Source organism: Urocampus carinirostris, chromosome 9, assembly GCF_059441175.1.
Source record: "Urocampus carinirostris isolate Australia breed hairy pipefish chromosome 9, RoL_Ucar_1.0, whole genome shotgun sequence".
Taxonomy (NCBI): domain Eukaryota; kingdom Metazoa; phylum Chordata; class Actinopteri; order Syngnathiformes; family Syngnathidae; genus Urocampus; species Urocampus carinirostris.
In genome coordinates, this window is record NC_142357.1 from 36,142,115 (window position 1) to 36,155,533 (window position 13,419).

The 13,419-nt window shown below is 39.7% G+C and overlaps 1 protein-coding gene across 2 annotated transcripts in view; it reads left to right on the forward strand.

Moving 5' to 3' along the window:
• Positions 1-13,419, forward strand: part of tnmd (tenomodulin) — a 118,448-nt gene that overhangs the window by 89,470 nt on the left and 15,559 nt on the right. For both annotated transcript variants that reach the window (XM_088344189.1, XM_088344190.1), the window contains exon 5: positions 573-674. In XM_088344189.1, the coding sequence (XP_088200315.1) occupies positions 573-674 (102 nt within the window). The remainder of the gene's footprint in view (positions 1-572; positions 675-13,419) is intronic.

Sequence of the window (13,419 nt, forward strand, 5' to 3'; positions counted from 1 at the left end):
CAACAATAGTTGACTGTGAATAATAGATCACGTTGTGAACATTAAAGATCTTTTTAGGTGGGCCACAATGTCTCCCTTCAGCGGCCCATCTTGAAGAATAAATGCGCTTTGCTGGTCCCCTCTTGCAATAAGCGATCTGAGATAATGGATCGCAACTGCGCAAGTGCACTTCACCGTTAAGCTCAATAAAAGTGTGCTCTGTCGAATGTGGGATCGGGGATAATCGAACACGTCCACTTGAGTGGAGTTCAGTTTCTGGGTGGACAAAATGGCAAATAATAGCCACCAGGCCAAACAACAATGCGCCCTGCTCGTCCCCCCTCGCAGCAATAAGTGATCAGGGATAATGGATCATTGCCGCACGAGCGCAGTTCACTTTTCGGTGTACTGAACAGCATTACTTATTAACCACTCATGCTTTGATTATCCTTTCAAATTGACTCTTTTCGATGCGTTGGCTTGACCGGCTGCTGGTAGACGCGCTTCAGACGGAGTTAACGAATGAAAGATGTATCTGAATTTCTAAACACGACTTTTCTTTTTTTTTTTTTTCTCTCATTTATTTTCAAAAGGGACTCACTGGAATCCGCTTTGCCGAACATCAGAGGTGCTACATCAGGAGCCAAACCAGGACACTGCCCAAGGCGGACCAGGCCCAGGACGCAGACTCGAAGGTAAAGCCGCTGTGCATACCGAGGAGGGAGGTGGGGGGATAATGGTTACTGCTCCCCCCATGCATTTACTCGGCGTTGCCCCCCTTCCCCCAGCTTCTTTGTGGCTCACATCAAATGGTGTTTGCTGTCAATCCTGAGCCAATATTAATTTTTAATCCTGTCCTCCAAAGGCTGAGCTCAGATAGCTCCAAGGGGTGGGGGAGGATCGGGTTTTTAGATTTTTTCCGTTTCGTTCACAAGTCTTCTTAAAGTTTACAGGGATTGATTCGGCTTTTCGGTAGAAATGGAAAGAATTCAATCCATCGAATGGTACGTTTATTTCCATTGTACTTTGAAGTTGAAATAAAGATGCTCCACTCCAAGGAGCAGTCAGATCAAGCTAGGCTAAAAACTAAAAACTGCTAAAAACTGATTGGCACGTCATTGACGGGTTTTTTTTAATTAAAGAGAGGGTTTTAAATAGATCTGTTGCTCATTTTAAATTGGGAAGAAGGTTTTGTAATAAACTTTTATCACTTTATAAATGTGACACAGCGAAGCCGATCTGAAAGACAACCAATAAACAATACGAGGCCGTTAAATTCTTTATGATTTATTCTGGTTTGGATAAACTTGTGAAATGTATTTTATTGAAAGAAGAAAGTACTTTTTGTCAGATTTTGTGTTTTGGGAATTGCATACCTATCGACTTATGTGATTTTGTCATGTTTAAAATAATTTTTTGCGAAAATAACAACCGCAGATTCCCTTGCTCTTAAACATGCTGTGCCTTTAATGGACAACTCTACGATGTCACTGGCTGCAAGGCGGATGAGTAGTTAGCGCGTCCGTGGCACAGTTCTGCGGTTATTGGATCAAATCCAGCTACCAGCTTTTCTGTGCGGAGTTTGCATGTTCTCCCTGTGCTGTCGTGGGTTTCCTACCACATTCCAAAAACATGCATGTCAGATAAATTGGCCAGTCCAAATTGTCCCTAGGTGTGAATGAGCGAGTTGCTGGTCTCTGTGTGCCCTGGGACTGCCTGGCAACCAGTTAAGAGTGTCACCCTGCCTACTGCCTGATGGGCTCCAGCACCCCCGTGACCCTACTAAAGATAAGCGGTTCAGATAATGGATAGGTGGATGGATGATGTCAGTGCTGTTTTTTTTCGACATTGTTGTTTGAAATGTTTAGTCTTTGCAGAAAGCATAAGACGAGTGACACAGCATGTCTCGGACCCTGTAGATACTTGAATCTGTAAGTAGGTCCTATTCGATTTGACAGAAACTTTTTACAACTTTATATGTTAAGGGATGGTTGCCAGAAGGCTGTAATTGCCCAAGAAACACCATAGGAAATGGGGCCCCTTTGGCCCTAGTGGTCAAGGGATCCAACCAACCAAATATGACAAAGAGAAGCTGGTGTGTATGACCAATAGACAATATGAGCCCATTCAATTATTCTGGTCTGAATTAGGGGTAAGATCTTGGCTTTGGCCCGACCCAAAGTCGAGCTTAAGATGGCAATCATTTGTTTCCTCCGTGGAGGATCTAGACTGAATGCACTTACTTTTACTCATGTAATTCTAGGAATAAAGAAATACTCACCAAACTCTAACTCAAAATCACTAAATCAAAAAATCAAAAAAAAAAATGTTCCTCTTTGGTGTTGGGGTAAACAATGTGCAGGTTCCTCCTTCCACCTCCCTCACGTCAGAAGTTATTTCAGCTTCTTGCCATTAGCTTACAAGCCTTCCATCTATAGTCTTTCACTATTTTCAGCTTGTAATCTGCTGAAATGTAAATCTTTTCTGTGCCATTTTGTTCAGTTTCTTTTTTGTCCGCAGCACGTCGCAGAGATGCACATTTTGGCGACAAACCGTTCATTTAGGCACACTTGATTTAAAGGGACTCGGCCCCAAGTAAACCCCAAGCTGAGTATTTTATGCACGCCCGGAGCAAATTAAAGCTTTGGGTCTATTTCTAGCTCGTTTGTCAAATCAAATTAATCAGCCGGGTTTGGGCGGGTTTATATACCTGCGACTCGGGTCGGGCTGAATTTTTCCATCCCGATCTTAACCCTAGTCTAAATGAACTTGTAAATGATAAATTATAGAAAGAATATTGTGTAGCCTATCGTTAATACATACCTAGCTCACACATGCCAACCTATTGACTGCTGTCACAGTCTTGTTCCACGGACAGACTGAGGAGATCATTTCTTCCTCATGCCATGAGGCTCTTTAACTCCACCCGGGGGAGAAGAAGCCCACATTAAACCCCACCCCTACATTTGCATATTATCGTAGCACTATTTAAATACTCTATAGCAAAACGTTATATTGTGTATTTCTGTATTCTATTTCTTTTATTTTATTACTATCTTATTTTTCAACACAAGGATACTGCTGGAAGTGTGAATTTCCCTACGGGGATGAATAAAGTATCTATCTATCTATTTACATTAAAATGCAGTAGATGTTATCATGCACTCTATTTTATTTATTTTCGAAGATTTTTTGTTGCCAATTAAATTTGCAAAAGCATTAGATTTTCTTTTAAAATAGATAGATGTTTTCAAGTAGAGAAAAGCGCTAGTACAGTACAATTTTGCTGTATTTCATACATTTGCACATTATGAGTCACCTCATGTTGAAATATATGCTAATGATAGAAGAAATGTTTATGTTCTAAATAAATAAATAAATAAAAGGCTGGCAATCATGCACCCGTCTTCTGAAAACGGTTGGCATCTGAGTTAAGAACCGATAACCAAAAGGGCTTTGGTGTGCTCCATATAGTCACGTAAGATCCATGTGCCGACAAACATTAATTGCTGGGCCGATCCCATATGTCCACAAAATGTATCTTAGTCCTTTTAAGCAAAATTGGCGAAGAAATAAAGCTCGAAAGTGAAATATCGTAAGCCAACCAAGTGATCGGGGTAAGATATCGCTAGCTTTTAGCTTGTGGTACTATCACGGGTTTTGGATTCTGTATCTCTTCTTTATTTGAGTATTTATATTTATGTCGACTTTCATTTACTCTCTCAATGTTTATACTCAGCCTTAGGCAATAACTAGCCTTGTTATTTTCTTTGAAAGCTTTCCCAGTAGTCAGTTTTTGAACAAACAGTGGGGAATGGGACGTTATCGAGAAATATGCCGAACAAGCGATTTTTGCCGACTGATATTCCCGGGAACTGTTGGAACAAGGCTGAATCTTCTTTTGCTTAGTTCATTTTTATAGAAAGCAACGAATTGAAACCAAACAAAAATGAAGGTAAACGTCTGTTCAAGGTTCACGAAGGGTGGTACGCATGCGCTAAATTCCTCACTGTATTTTACGCAGTGTTTAATGTGATTTGATTGCGCCACCTATTGGGAAACATGGGTGTTGCAGCAAAAATGGAAACAGTGATCTGGTGCTCGCTGGGCAGGTGGAACAGGAAGCCCTCACGCCCGGTGAGAGGTGGCGAGGGGAATAGTCGGGGCCGGAGAGCAGAGCGTGATAGTGGATCAGAGCAAGTCGGATAGCTAGGACAGGAGAACGAAGCGTGGTCGGGGATGGGTAGCAAGTCAAGGAACAGGAGACGATCGGGAACCCAGGGGCAGGGGATCGAAAGCAGGAATCAGGGGAAGGAATCAGGCAGGCAGATGAGGTGGGCAGGCAAGTCGCAGGGTGCAGGAACAGGTGGGAATCAAAACGGGAGCCAGAGTCAAAAGTGCTTGCCTTGCATGTGCTGAGGTTCACTGACGGACTGACCAAGAGTGACCAGAAAGGAAGCGCTTAAATAGGGAGAGGGAATATTAGAAAACGAGTGAGTGCAGTTGAGGTCAATCAGCGGGCAACGGACAATGTCGTGACACATTCAATGCCAGGAGAGAAGACATTAATGGATTTTGAGTTTGCAAAGAGAAAAGCGTAGAGCCGAAACCTCAGATAATAAATTGCCACCTGTTCTAAATTCTTTTTTTTTTTTTTTTTTTATTAAATCTCCTAGGTTACAAGAGCAGAACTGCTCTAAAGGGTGTGGTATCAAAGAATTGCATCATCATTAGCCGAGAGTGACAATGATGTAAACAGTGCCTTATCTGTCAAAATAGTGAACAGCAATGAGGTATAACAGTCAAAATAACAGATTAACTGGCATCCAATGCAGTTGTGCCATATTAAAAACAAAGTAAACGTATCAGTTGTATTATCATATAATTTATCATGACAAACTACTTAACTGTCCATCTGTTTGCAGTGTTCTCGTTTATCCGCGTCCCTGCGTCCTAGACGCATCATTTTTGCTGGGGACGCATAATCTCAAATAAACCAGCGTTCCTGAGACGCAACTGTTTTGACACAAAATTGTCATTATTACCCGATTTTTTTTTTTTAACAAAGATTTACCGCACTCGAAACTTTACGTCAGGCAGATCCGTTGTTGTTCATTGTTGTTTTGGTCTCGCGGTTCGAGTTTTCGTCTGTACGCCGGTCTCGGCAAACGAGATCTCGTTGGTCCATCTTTTTTTAGAGAACCGGCTTTTTTGGCTAAACTCATTAAAGAGAGCCGGCTCTCAAACGCCTCACTTGCTTTGATGATTGATATTACGAATTATTATGTTGTATAGAGAAGTTAAGAAAAAATATAAAAGGAGAAAATTAAAAAAAGACAGGTTTATGGCGATCCCTTTAATCAGTATATTACCAAAAATATTTTAATGCAGAAAATGAATTGATAATTTGAATAGGAAAATGTAATTTTCTACTTAATTGTATTTGCAAGTTGTTTTTATAATAAACCTCATTCATGTCGAGCAAGACAGTTAGAATTAGGTGAAAATCGACACAAAATTGGTCATTTCTTCAGTGTCAGTAATAAGTCGAAACATGCAGAAAGTGATAACAACGGCAAAAATTCCGGCACAAAAAAAGTGGGAGAAATTCTTCGGAAGATCGCGGAGGCAAGGAAAACACGTGTGTTGAAGCGAACGATTCGACGAAAGATAATAAACAAAAGAATACTCCTTGCAAGAAAAGGACTTTTCTGCCAAAATAGACTAAATTATATTCTTGGTGACGCTATGAGGAGGATGATAATGGATTGGACCTTGAGAAGGCATTACAACCTTGGCGGGACAGCAAACCACGAAGAATATATGAACTGAAAAATCTGAAGATATAACTGCTTTGAATTACCAATTAACTGTGATGATTAAAACTAAATGAAAATATAGATTAATATAATTATTTCAGCAATATTATTTTGTATCATGTACAATATCTTGTGAACTGAGAAATCTTGAAGTGATAACTGATTTGTATTACCAATAAACTGTGATGATTAAAACTGAATGAATATATAAATTTATATTATATATTTGTCGCCGATTTACTATTTCAACCTCGATAACACTAAATTTTGGGGACCCATAAATCTCACTTTTCACAGGTAAAATGAACACTGTATATGGTTCAGTCCTCTTAAGTCTACCTAGTTTGTATTCTTCTTGGTGCTTTTTGCACTCATTTTTTTGAAGTAAAGTATGTCTGTTTATGATACGCAAGAAATGTCTTGTGCATAATGGAAACAAATTCAAATTCTCTATACAAGATGTGTCAATTTCAAGCACTTTTTTCGAAATACAATTTTTCAAACTCAACTTTCCTGCCACTGTGTGCTGCAGCTTAGCCCCGTCTTCACCCTTTGAGGCACTAGAAGACCGCAGTAAATATTCTCACAGGGGGGGGGTTTGTTTAGAAAATATAGCGTGACCTTGGCCCGACCTCAACAACAATAGACAAAAGCCCCCGAATCGTCCTCTGCGAGATTCCACCCACGTTTGACCCGGCGCCGGTTCCTTCTCAAGTGGTGGAGCGCGAGAAGCTCTCGGGGTTTAAAGCCGAGCGCTTGTGGCTTCTTCTCAACCAAGCCGCCGGCTCTCAAAGCTCCCGGGCAACCGCGGTGGGCTTCGGGGGCGCACGGAAAAACAAGTAGAAAAAGGAGAACCGGAGAAACTGCAGGCTACTGAGAGTGAAATCCGGCGAATAACCGGGCAGGTGACAAATGTGAGATGATGTTTTTACCTGCGTTTCTTCCCTTGCCACACCCTTTCAATTTGCCTGAAAGGCCGTTTAATGGCCGCTTAATATGGATGACCTCCCACCTAGAGGAGTGTGGACAATAGTGAATAACACGTGACTGACGCTTACTTACTATGTACAAAGAAATTTGTAAACCGATAAAAAAAGTGGGATGAAAAAGCTTTAAGCATCTAAATATGAATCAAATGACTAAATTCTCTGCAGGCTTGGGGAGTAACGGAATACATGGAACGGCAAAAATGATGTTGGCAAGCTGTTTGGATTTATTTTCATTTTGTTTCTGTCGCATTTTATGTTCGTTTTGCCGGAGATCAAAGAGATCAAAGCCAGGAGAGAAAGCTTACCACGTGTTGTGAGTCACCATTTTATTCATATTTAGTTTATTTTGTCTTTTATTAGCATATTTGGTATTGGAGTACTCCAAAAGTAATTGAAAGTAATCCAGTTAAAGTAACCGTACCCAACCCTGGATATAGTACATACAGACAAACAGGAGGACACCACGCCTGCTTCTCATCACCTGCACCTGACTCTAATAAATCTAAATGAACCAGTAAACACCAATATTTAAGGACTGTGCCCACAGCAAAAGCTGTCAGATGTTTACCTGCTCTTGATGGCACTGGAGTTTTAAAACAAATTTTTGTGGATATAGTCAGGGTTGGGTAGGGTTACTTTAACTGGATTACTTTCAATTACTTTTGGATTACTCCAATACCAAATATGCTAATAAAAGACAAAATAAACTAAATATGAATAAAATGACTAAATTTTGTGCAGGCTTGGGGAGTAACAGAATACATGGAACAGCAAAAATGATGTTGGCAAGCTGTTTGGATTTATGTTATGTTTTGCCGGAGATCAAAGAGATCAAAGCCAGGAGAGAAAGCTTACCACGTGTTGTGAGTCATCATTTTATTCATATTTAGTGTCTTTTGTCTTTTATTAGCATATTTTGTATTGGAATCATCCCAAAGTAATTAAAAGTAATCCAGTTAAAGTAACCCTACCCAACCCTGTTAAGCATAATATGAATAACGTAAATTCCGGACTGCGGAGTGCACCTGATTCGAATCCGCATGCTCAAATTTGGCAACGAAACTTACATTTGTCTCTGTGCAAGCCGCAACGGATTTTAAGCCGCAGGTTCAAAAGGTACAGTGTGTAATATTTGACCACTAGATGTCCCTGTAGGGTGTTTTGCAACCGAAAACGAGTGCCAAATGCACAAGGGAGAATACAAACCGCACAGACTCAGAGCGACCAAACCAAAGCACAAAATCATTTTCCCTGAGTTATTTGAAAACCGCAAGAAAATAGAGAAGAGTAAATGGGGAAATGAGAGAAAAATGTGAAAAGAAGAAAATGACAAAAGCAAAAAAATGAAATAAAAGAAGAAAATGTTATGATTACTCATTGCACTCACCTGGGTCCGCTCGTTTGGCGCCAGCTGCTGCTGGTTACCTGATTGGTTCCCCCTCCTATTTAAGCTCAGTGCTCCCACTCGCCCCTCGTCAGTCCGTCAGCGAACCTCTGTTTACTCAAGGGAAGCACTTGGATTCTGACGCCCGTCTGTACCGTTTTTTCACCCGTATCCCACTCTTCTGTTCCTGATTCCCCGTTTGTCTCCGGCTACGACTCGTTTCTGACCACCGACCACGTTCTGATCTCCCGTCCTGGCTAACGACCAGTTTTTGACCACCGACCACGTTCTGATCCCCCATCCCAGCTAACGACCTGTTTTTGACTACCAACCACGCTCTGATCCCCCGCTCCGGCTATCGACACTTTTTTCCCGTTTGACCACGCTACAATCTCCCGTTCCGGAAGATCCGGCTTCGCATTCCGAACATGCTCCGATAGCGTGAGCGGCTTGCTTCCCTCGTCCAGCGAGCACCAAATCGCTGAAGTTTGTTTTTTTTATATATCTCAAAAAACTTGCGAGTAAACATTACTGTATACTCCAGGAAAATTGGGAAAAATATGAAAAAATGAAGAGAAAAAAATGAGAAAAAGAAGGGGCAAATAAGAAAGAAAAATACGTAAGTATGAAAAAGAAGAGAGAAAAGGTATATAACAAAAATAATACTTTAAATGGGCAAAAATCAATTTACAGATGATTTTTTTGAACTACTTTCTAAATGTTTTCAGTTTTTTGTGATAAAAACATATAAAAATCGTGTGCAAAAGAAAAAAAAGAAGAAAAAAATACAGGTGAGGTTAATTTGACAAGCTGTTTTACGAACACACAAACAATCCCAAATGTTATTGACCTGCAGATCATGTTTAGCCAATCAGAATGCAGAACACGACCCATGCTGTAAATGAGGAAGTAGCAAAACGTAAAATTTTAACGTGTTTAAGCGAGGGTTTACTGTATATCTGTATATATACCAATATAATACATATTTATCACCACAGTTATAAATACTTTTCAGTAATTTAATTTGTGTTTTTTGCCCGTAACAACTCTCTTAAATGCATCGTCAACAACATGGTCCAGGTTCTAAATGGAGCCATTAATAACAGGACAACGCACCTATTTTTCATTATAAATTATGAATGTAAGCGGGTTTTAGCTATTTTGCAGTCCATAGAGAAGACAAATGAGCAGCTTAAGGTAATTTTTGGCTAGCTAATGTCGCCGCTTTAGTATCAGAGGGGAATTGTAAATCATTGCTAGCTAGCTAGTTCACATTGTTTAAAAAAAAAAAAACGGTGTCGGCACTCGAACAATTCGCTGTTGGAAAATTGATCCCGAACATATTATGGTCGAGTACTGAGATATCATTGTAATTTTTAAAAATAAAGGTTCCTACTAGGGCTGCAACAACGAATCGGTAAAATCAATTAAAATCGACTATTGTTGTCTGCACTTTTACTTTTAATGTGTATAGTGGGTTATCTATGGGTATTTTTTAGCTTAATACATTTTGAATATTTATGGATTTTTGTATTTTCTTTGAACTGTGAATGACAATGACAATACATTTTCTAAACTAAACTGGACTGAAAGCGTTGGCAACTTATCAATTAATTGTGTTGCATGATTTTTGAGCCACTTAGCACGTTAAATCAATGCAAGTAAGTGCATTAGATTTCAATGTGAGGGTTATAGTTGTAGTACCCCTTTGGTCCGATAGGGGGCCCCTTTAGCCCGTTTTCATAAAAGTATCTTTTTTTTAAGTAATTTTTCATTAAATAGTGCATCATTACAAATAAAACTGGCATGAAATAGTCAAACGCTACATGGTTAACAATCGTCAAGGGATCGGAAAAAGTTGCAGAAATACAGAGGGAATTTAATAAATTTAAATAATTTAATAAACTATATAAAGTAAAGAAAATAATTATGACATGTTTATCTCAACGCAAGGGCAGATTTTTTAGCATATTATAAATTATTTGTAGAGCATATAAGCCCAGCACAAAAATTCCTTCCTTCTTCTATGTTTTGGATGGCTCGCTTTGGAATGGATGGAACGATGGCGTCCCACTTTTGGACAGTTCTGGAGCGTACCAAATCACCACGTACCCTAATGGAATCTGATAACATGAAATTTTGAATGTCATTAAAACATCCAAGGCAATGCATTTATAAAATGATGTTCTCACTGTGCCTAATTCTGTTTATTGGAGGGATATTCTCAAGTACAGAACATTACGCATATTTCTCACTTCTTTGGCTTTCTAACAAGTTCAACAATTTCAAACACTGTCACCGGATACTGAGTGTATCAGATATCCAAGACCACCCCCATAGAGGCATGATCTAGTACTGAGTGTATCAGATATCTAAGACCACGCCCATAAAGACATGATCTAGTACTGAGTGAATCAGATATCCAAGACCACGCCCATGATCTGGTCAGGCGTCGCTCTATATAAAAAGAGGGGCTGATCGATGGCTTGTCCTCTTTTTTCTCTTACTTGGCTGACTCATTGCACATCGAACACGTGGCGCCGCCTAGGATTAGCAATTCATATCCGAACTCAAAGAACTCAGAGTAATAAAGTAATGTCATGGAAGGAAATAATAGCATCCTTCAGAGAGAAAAAACGTTACGTTGGAGCACTAGCAACACTTAGAGGCAAATTTGTTTACTGATTGCGGTAATGAATAATTATTTGGAATCCTAATGTTCAAAATGAGCCTTCTTGATTTACCGGTTAATCTACGTTCCTACCCTCATCTATGGTCATGAATTGTGCGTCACAACAGAAAGAACAAGATCCCTGATACAAGCGGCTGAAATGAGTTTCCTCCGCAGGGGGTCTGGGCTCTCCCTTAGAGATAAGCTAACATGCAATTTAGTCGATAGCCAAACGAAATAAAATCTCGTAAACCGAAAAGAGTTATCGTGTTGTCTTTGTTGTCGTCGACTGGCATTTAGAAGTCCCTAAAAGCCTGACCTTTCAGCAGGGCCCCCTTCCCGGGTCCTGCCCAACCCCCACCTCCTTATTACTACCGTTTTTCAGCTCTGAAAATTAAGTTACTGGATGTTACGACCAAGTGTTGTGACTTCCATTTACTTTACAATCAGCTTTAAAAGTCCAACTAGAGTAGGGGTCTCCAATGAACCAGCCAGTCCGATATACATTTTTTTTAAATAGCAACTTGCCCAGATGGCTTGCTAATTAGCTTTAAAAGATAGCTTGATAGTTAGCTAAAAAGGTAAACCGGTAAAAAATGAAAAAAACCTTGAAGGGAGCTGGATAGCTCGCGAAAAGAGTAAAATGCCAACTATATAGCCAGTTAGAAAAATGAAGAAAGGAAGATAGATAACTAGAAAGGACGTCAATTCGTAGCTTGATAATCAACCAAAAAGATGAAATTTTAGCTAGAGAGCATACAAAAAATATTAACGCTAACTAAATAACCTGCTAAATAGCTAAAAAGGTGGGAAGACAGCTAGCTACAAAGCTAAAAAGTTAGCCAGATAGCCATCCAAAAAAACTGCACATTATTTGCTTGTTCGCTTTATAAAACACCAAAATTGGAATGTAATTGTTTGTATTTCTTGTAAAATATATAAATTAATTTGATCAATACCTGAGTAGATTCTAATATTGTTCTCTTAAATAATCGCTTCCTGAATAGATTTTTTTTGTCCATAAACCCGTGAACTGGAATTTATTTATTTGAACTTCTAAGATAGCCACTCATCATGTTATTACTATGTTCTTACTATGTTATTACCTGGTTATTTATTAAGAATAAGGTTTGATAAATCCCCCAGCAAAGATGATTTTTTTTCAGAACAGGTCCGTGGGTGCCTCAACTGTTCTAGGGGGCACAGTTCCTCTTCAGCACTCTTATTAATTAGCCACTTGGTTTTACTTTTTTGTTATATTGTTATCTACAGTTATCTTTTATTGTTTTCTGTGCAATTAAAGTTTGTTTTACTTGCCTTCAATTGTTCAACCTGCTGCCCGGTGGTAGGGCCATACCAGCCAAAACAAATGGACTCAGAGACGGCTTCTTCCCAAGAGTTGTCACCGTTCTTAACTCAATAGTTTGCACTAAAAAACTGAACCGGGATCAATCATCATTTTGCACCTCTACTGTATATGACAGCATATTTGCATCTACCATTACCTCTTCAGACACTTTATACATAGCCGATTGTAGCTGAGCACTGGTTCTATTGCACAAATGCGAAGTAGAAGGACGATTTGGAGATGAGTCAGCGGACCAGTGTTTGACCTGAAGCATGTGAACGCCTGCATGGACCAGCTGGCAGAGATGGGAAACTGTGTCGTGGCCGTCATAGACTTTCTGGACTAGTTTACAGGCTGGAGGCGTCGCTGCTGTCATGCACTTTCCGGACATTTTTAACATCTTACCTAGTGTTTAATATTCTGTGTACAGTCATGCTAATTGTGATTCACCCTGGTCATCCTGGAAGGGGGATTACCACTTGTGAGGCCCCTTCTCAAGATTTCTCTTTTTCCTCACGCTGAGGTTTTGAGTTTTCCTTGCCCGCATGTTGGTTTAAGATCAGGTCATTGTGTCATTGTAATCCTGTGCAGTCCTTTGAGACATTTTTGTGATTAAGGGCGTCATAAATAAATGTGACTTGACTTGACCTTACTATATTCTATTTTTATTGTACATATTTTCTCATTCTTATATATGCGTGCACTTGTGGTAAAGCTCAAATCTCGTTATACTTCTATAATGACAATAAAGGCATTCAGTTCAAAAATTTAACATCGATTTTATTTTCGTATTACATCTGTTCGGCTCAGCTTTGCAAATTGTTACCTTCTAATCTGTAGATCCATTTTTCGGACTGCACATGTAACTGGAATTTAACGGTGACAAATTGTTGTACAACGAAAGTGTATTTCTTAAATGTCCCAAAATAAATGAGCGCGTTTTCCTGGTCAACAGCGCTCAGCTGACTCATCTCCTGATCTTTTTTCTTTCGCCAGTAATGTTGCCAGTAAAAAGGAAAGAGTGTCAATTCCCCGAGATGTGAAACGTTGAGCTTTTCGTTACCCGAAGGTCTCAAAATGGCCTATTTTTAACGAGGAGTGACAGGGGCAAAAGGGGGATACACGACCCGATATTAATGAGTCCCGCTGTAACGATAGCCCCAGGAACCGACTCCAACTAATGCGCAATTAAGTTTCAAGCCGAGGCAAAATCACCTTGTAAAAACATT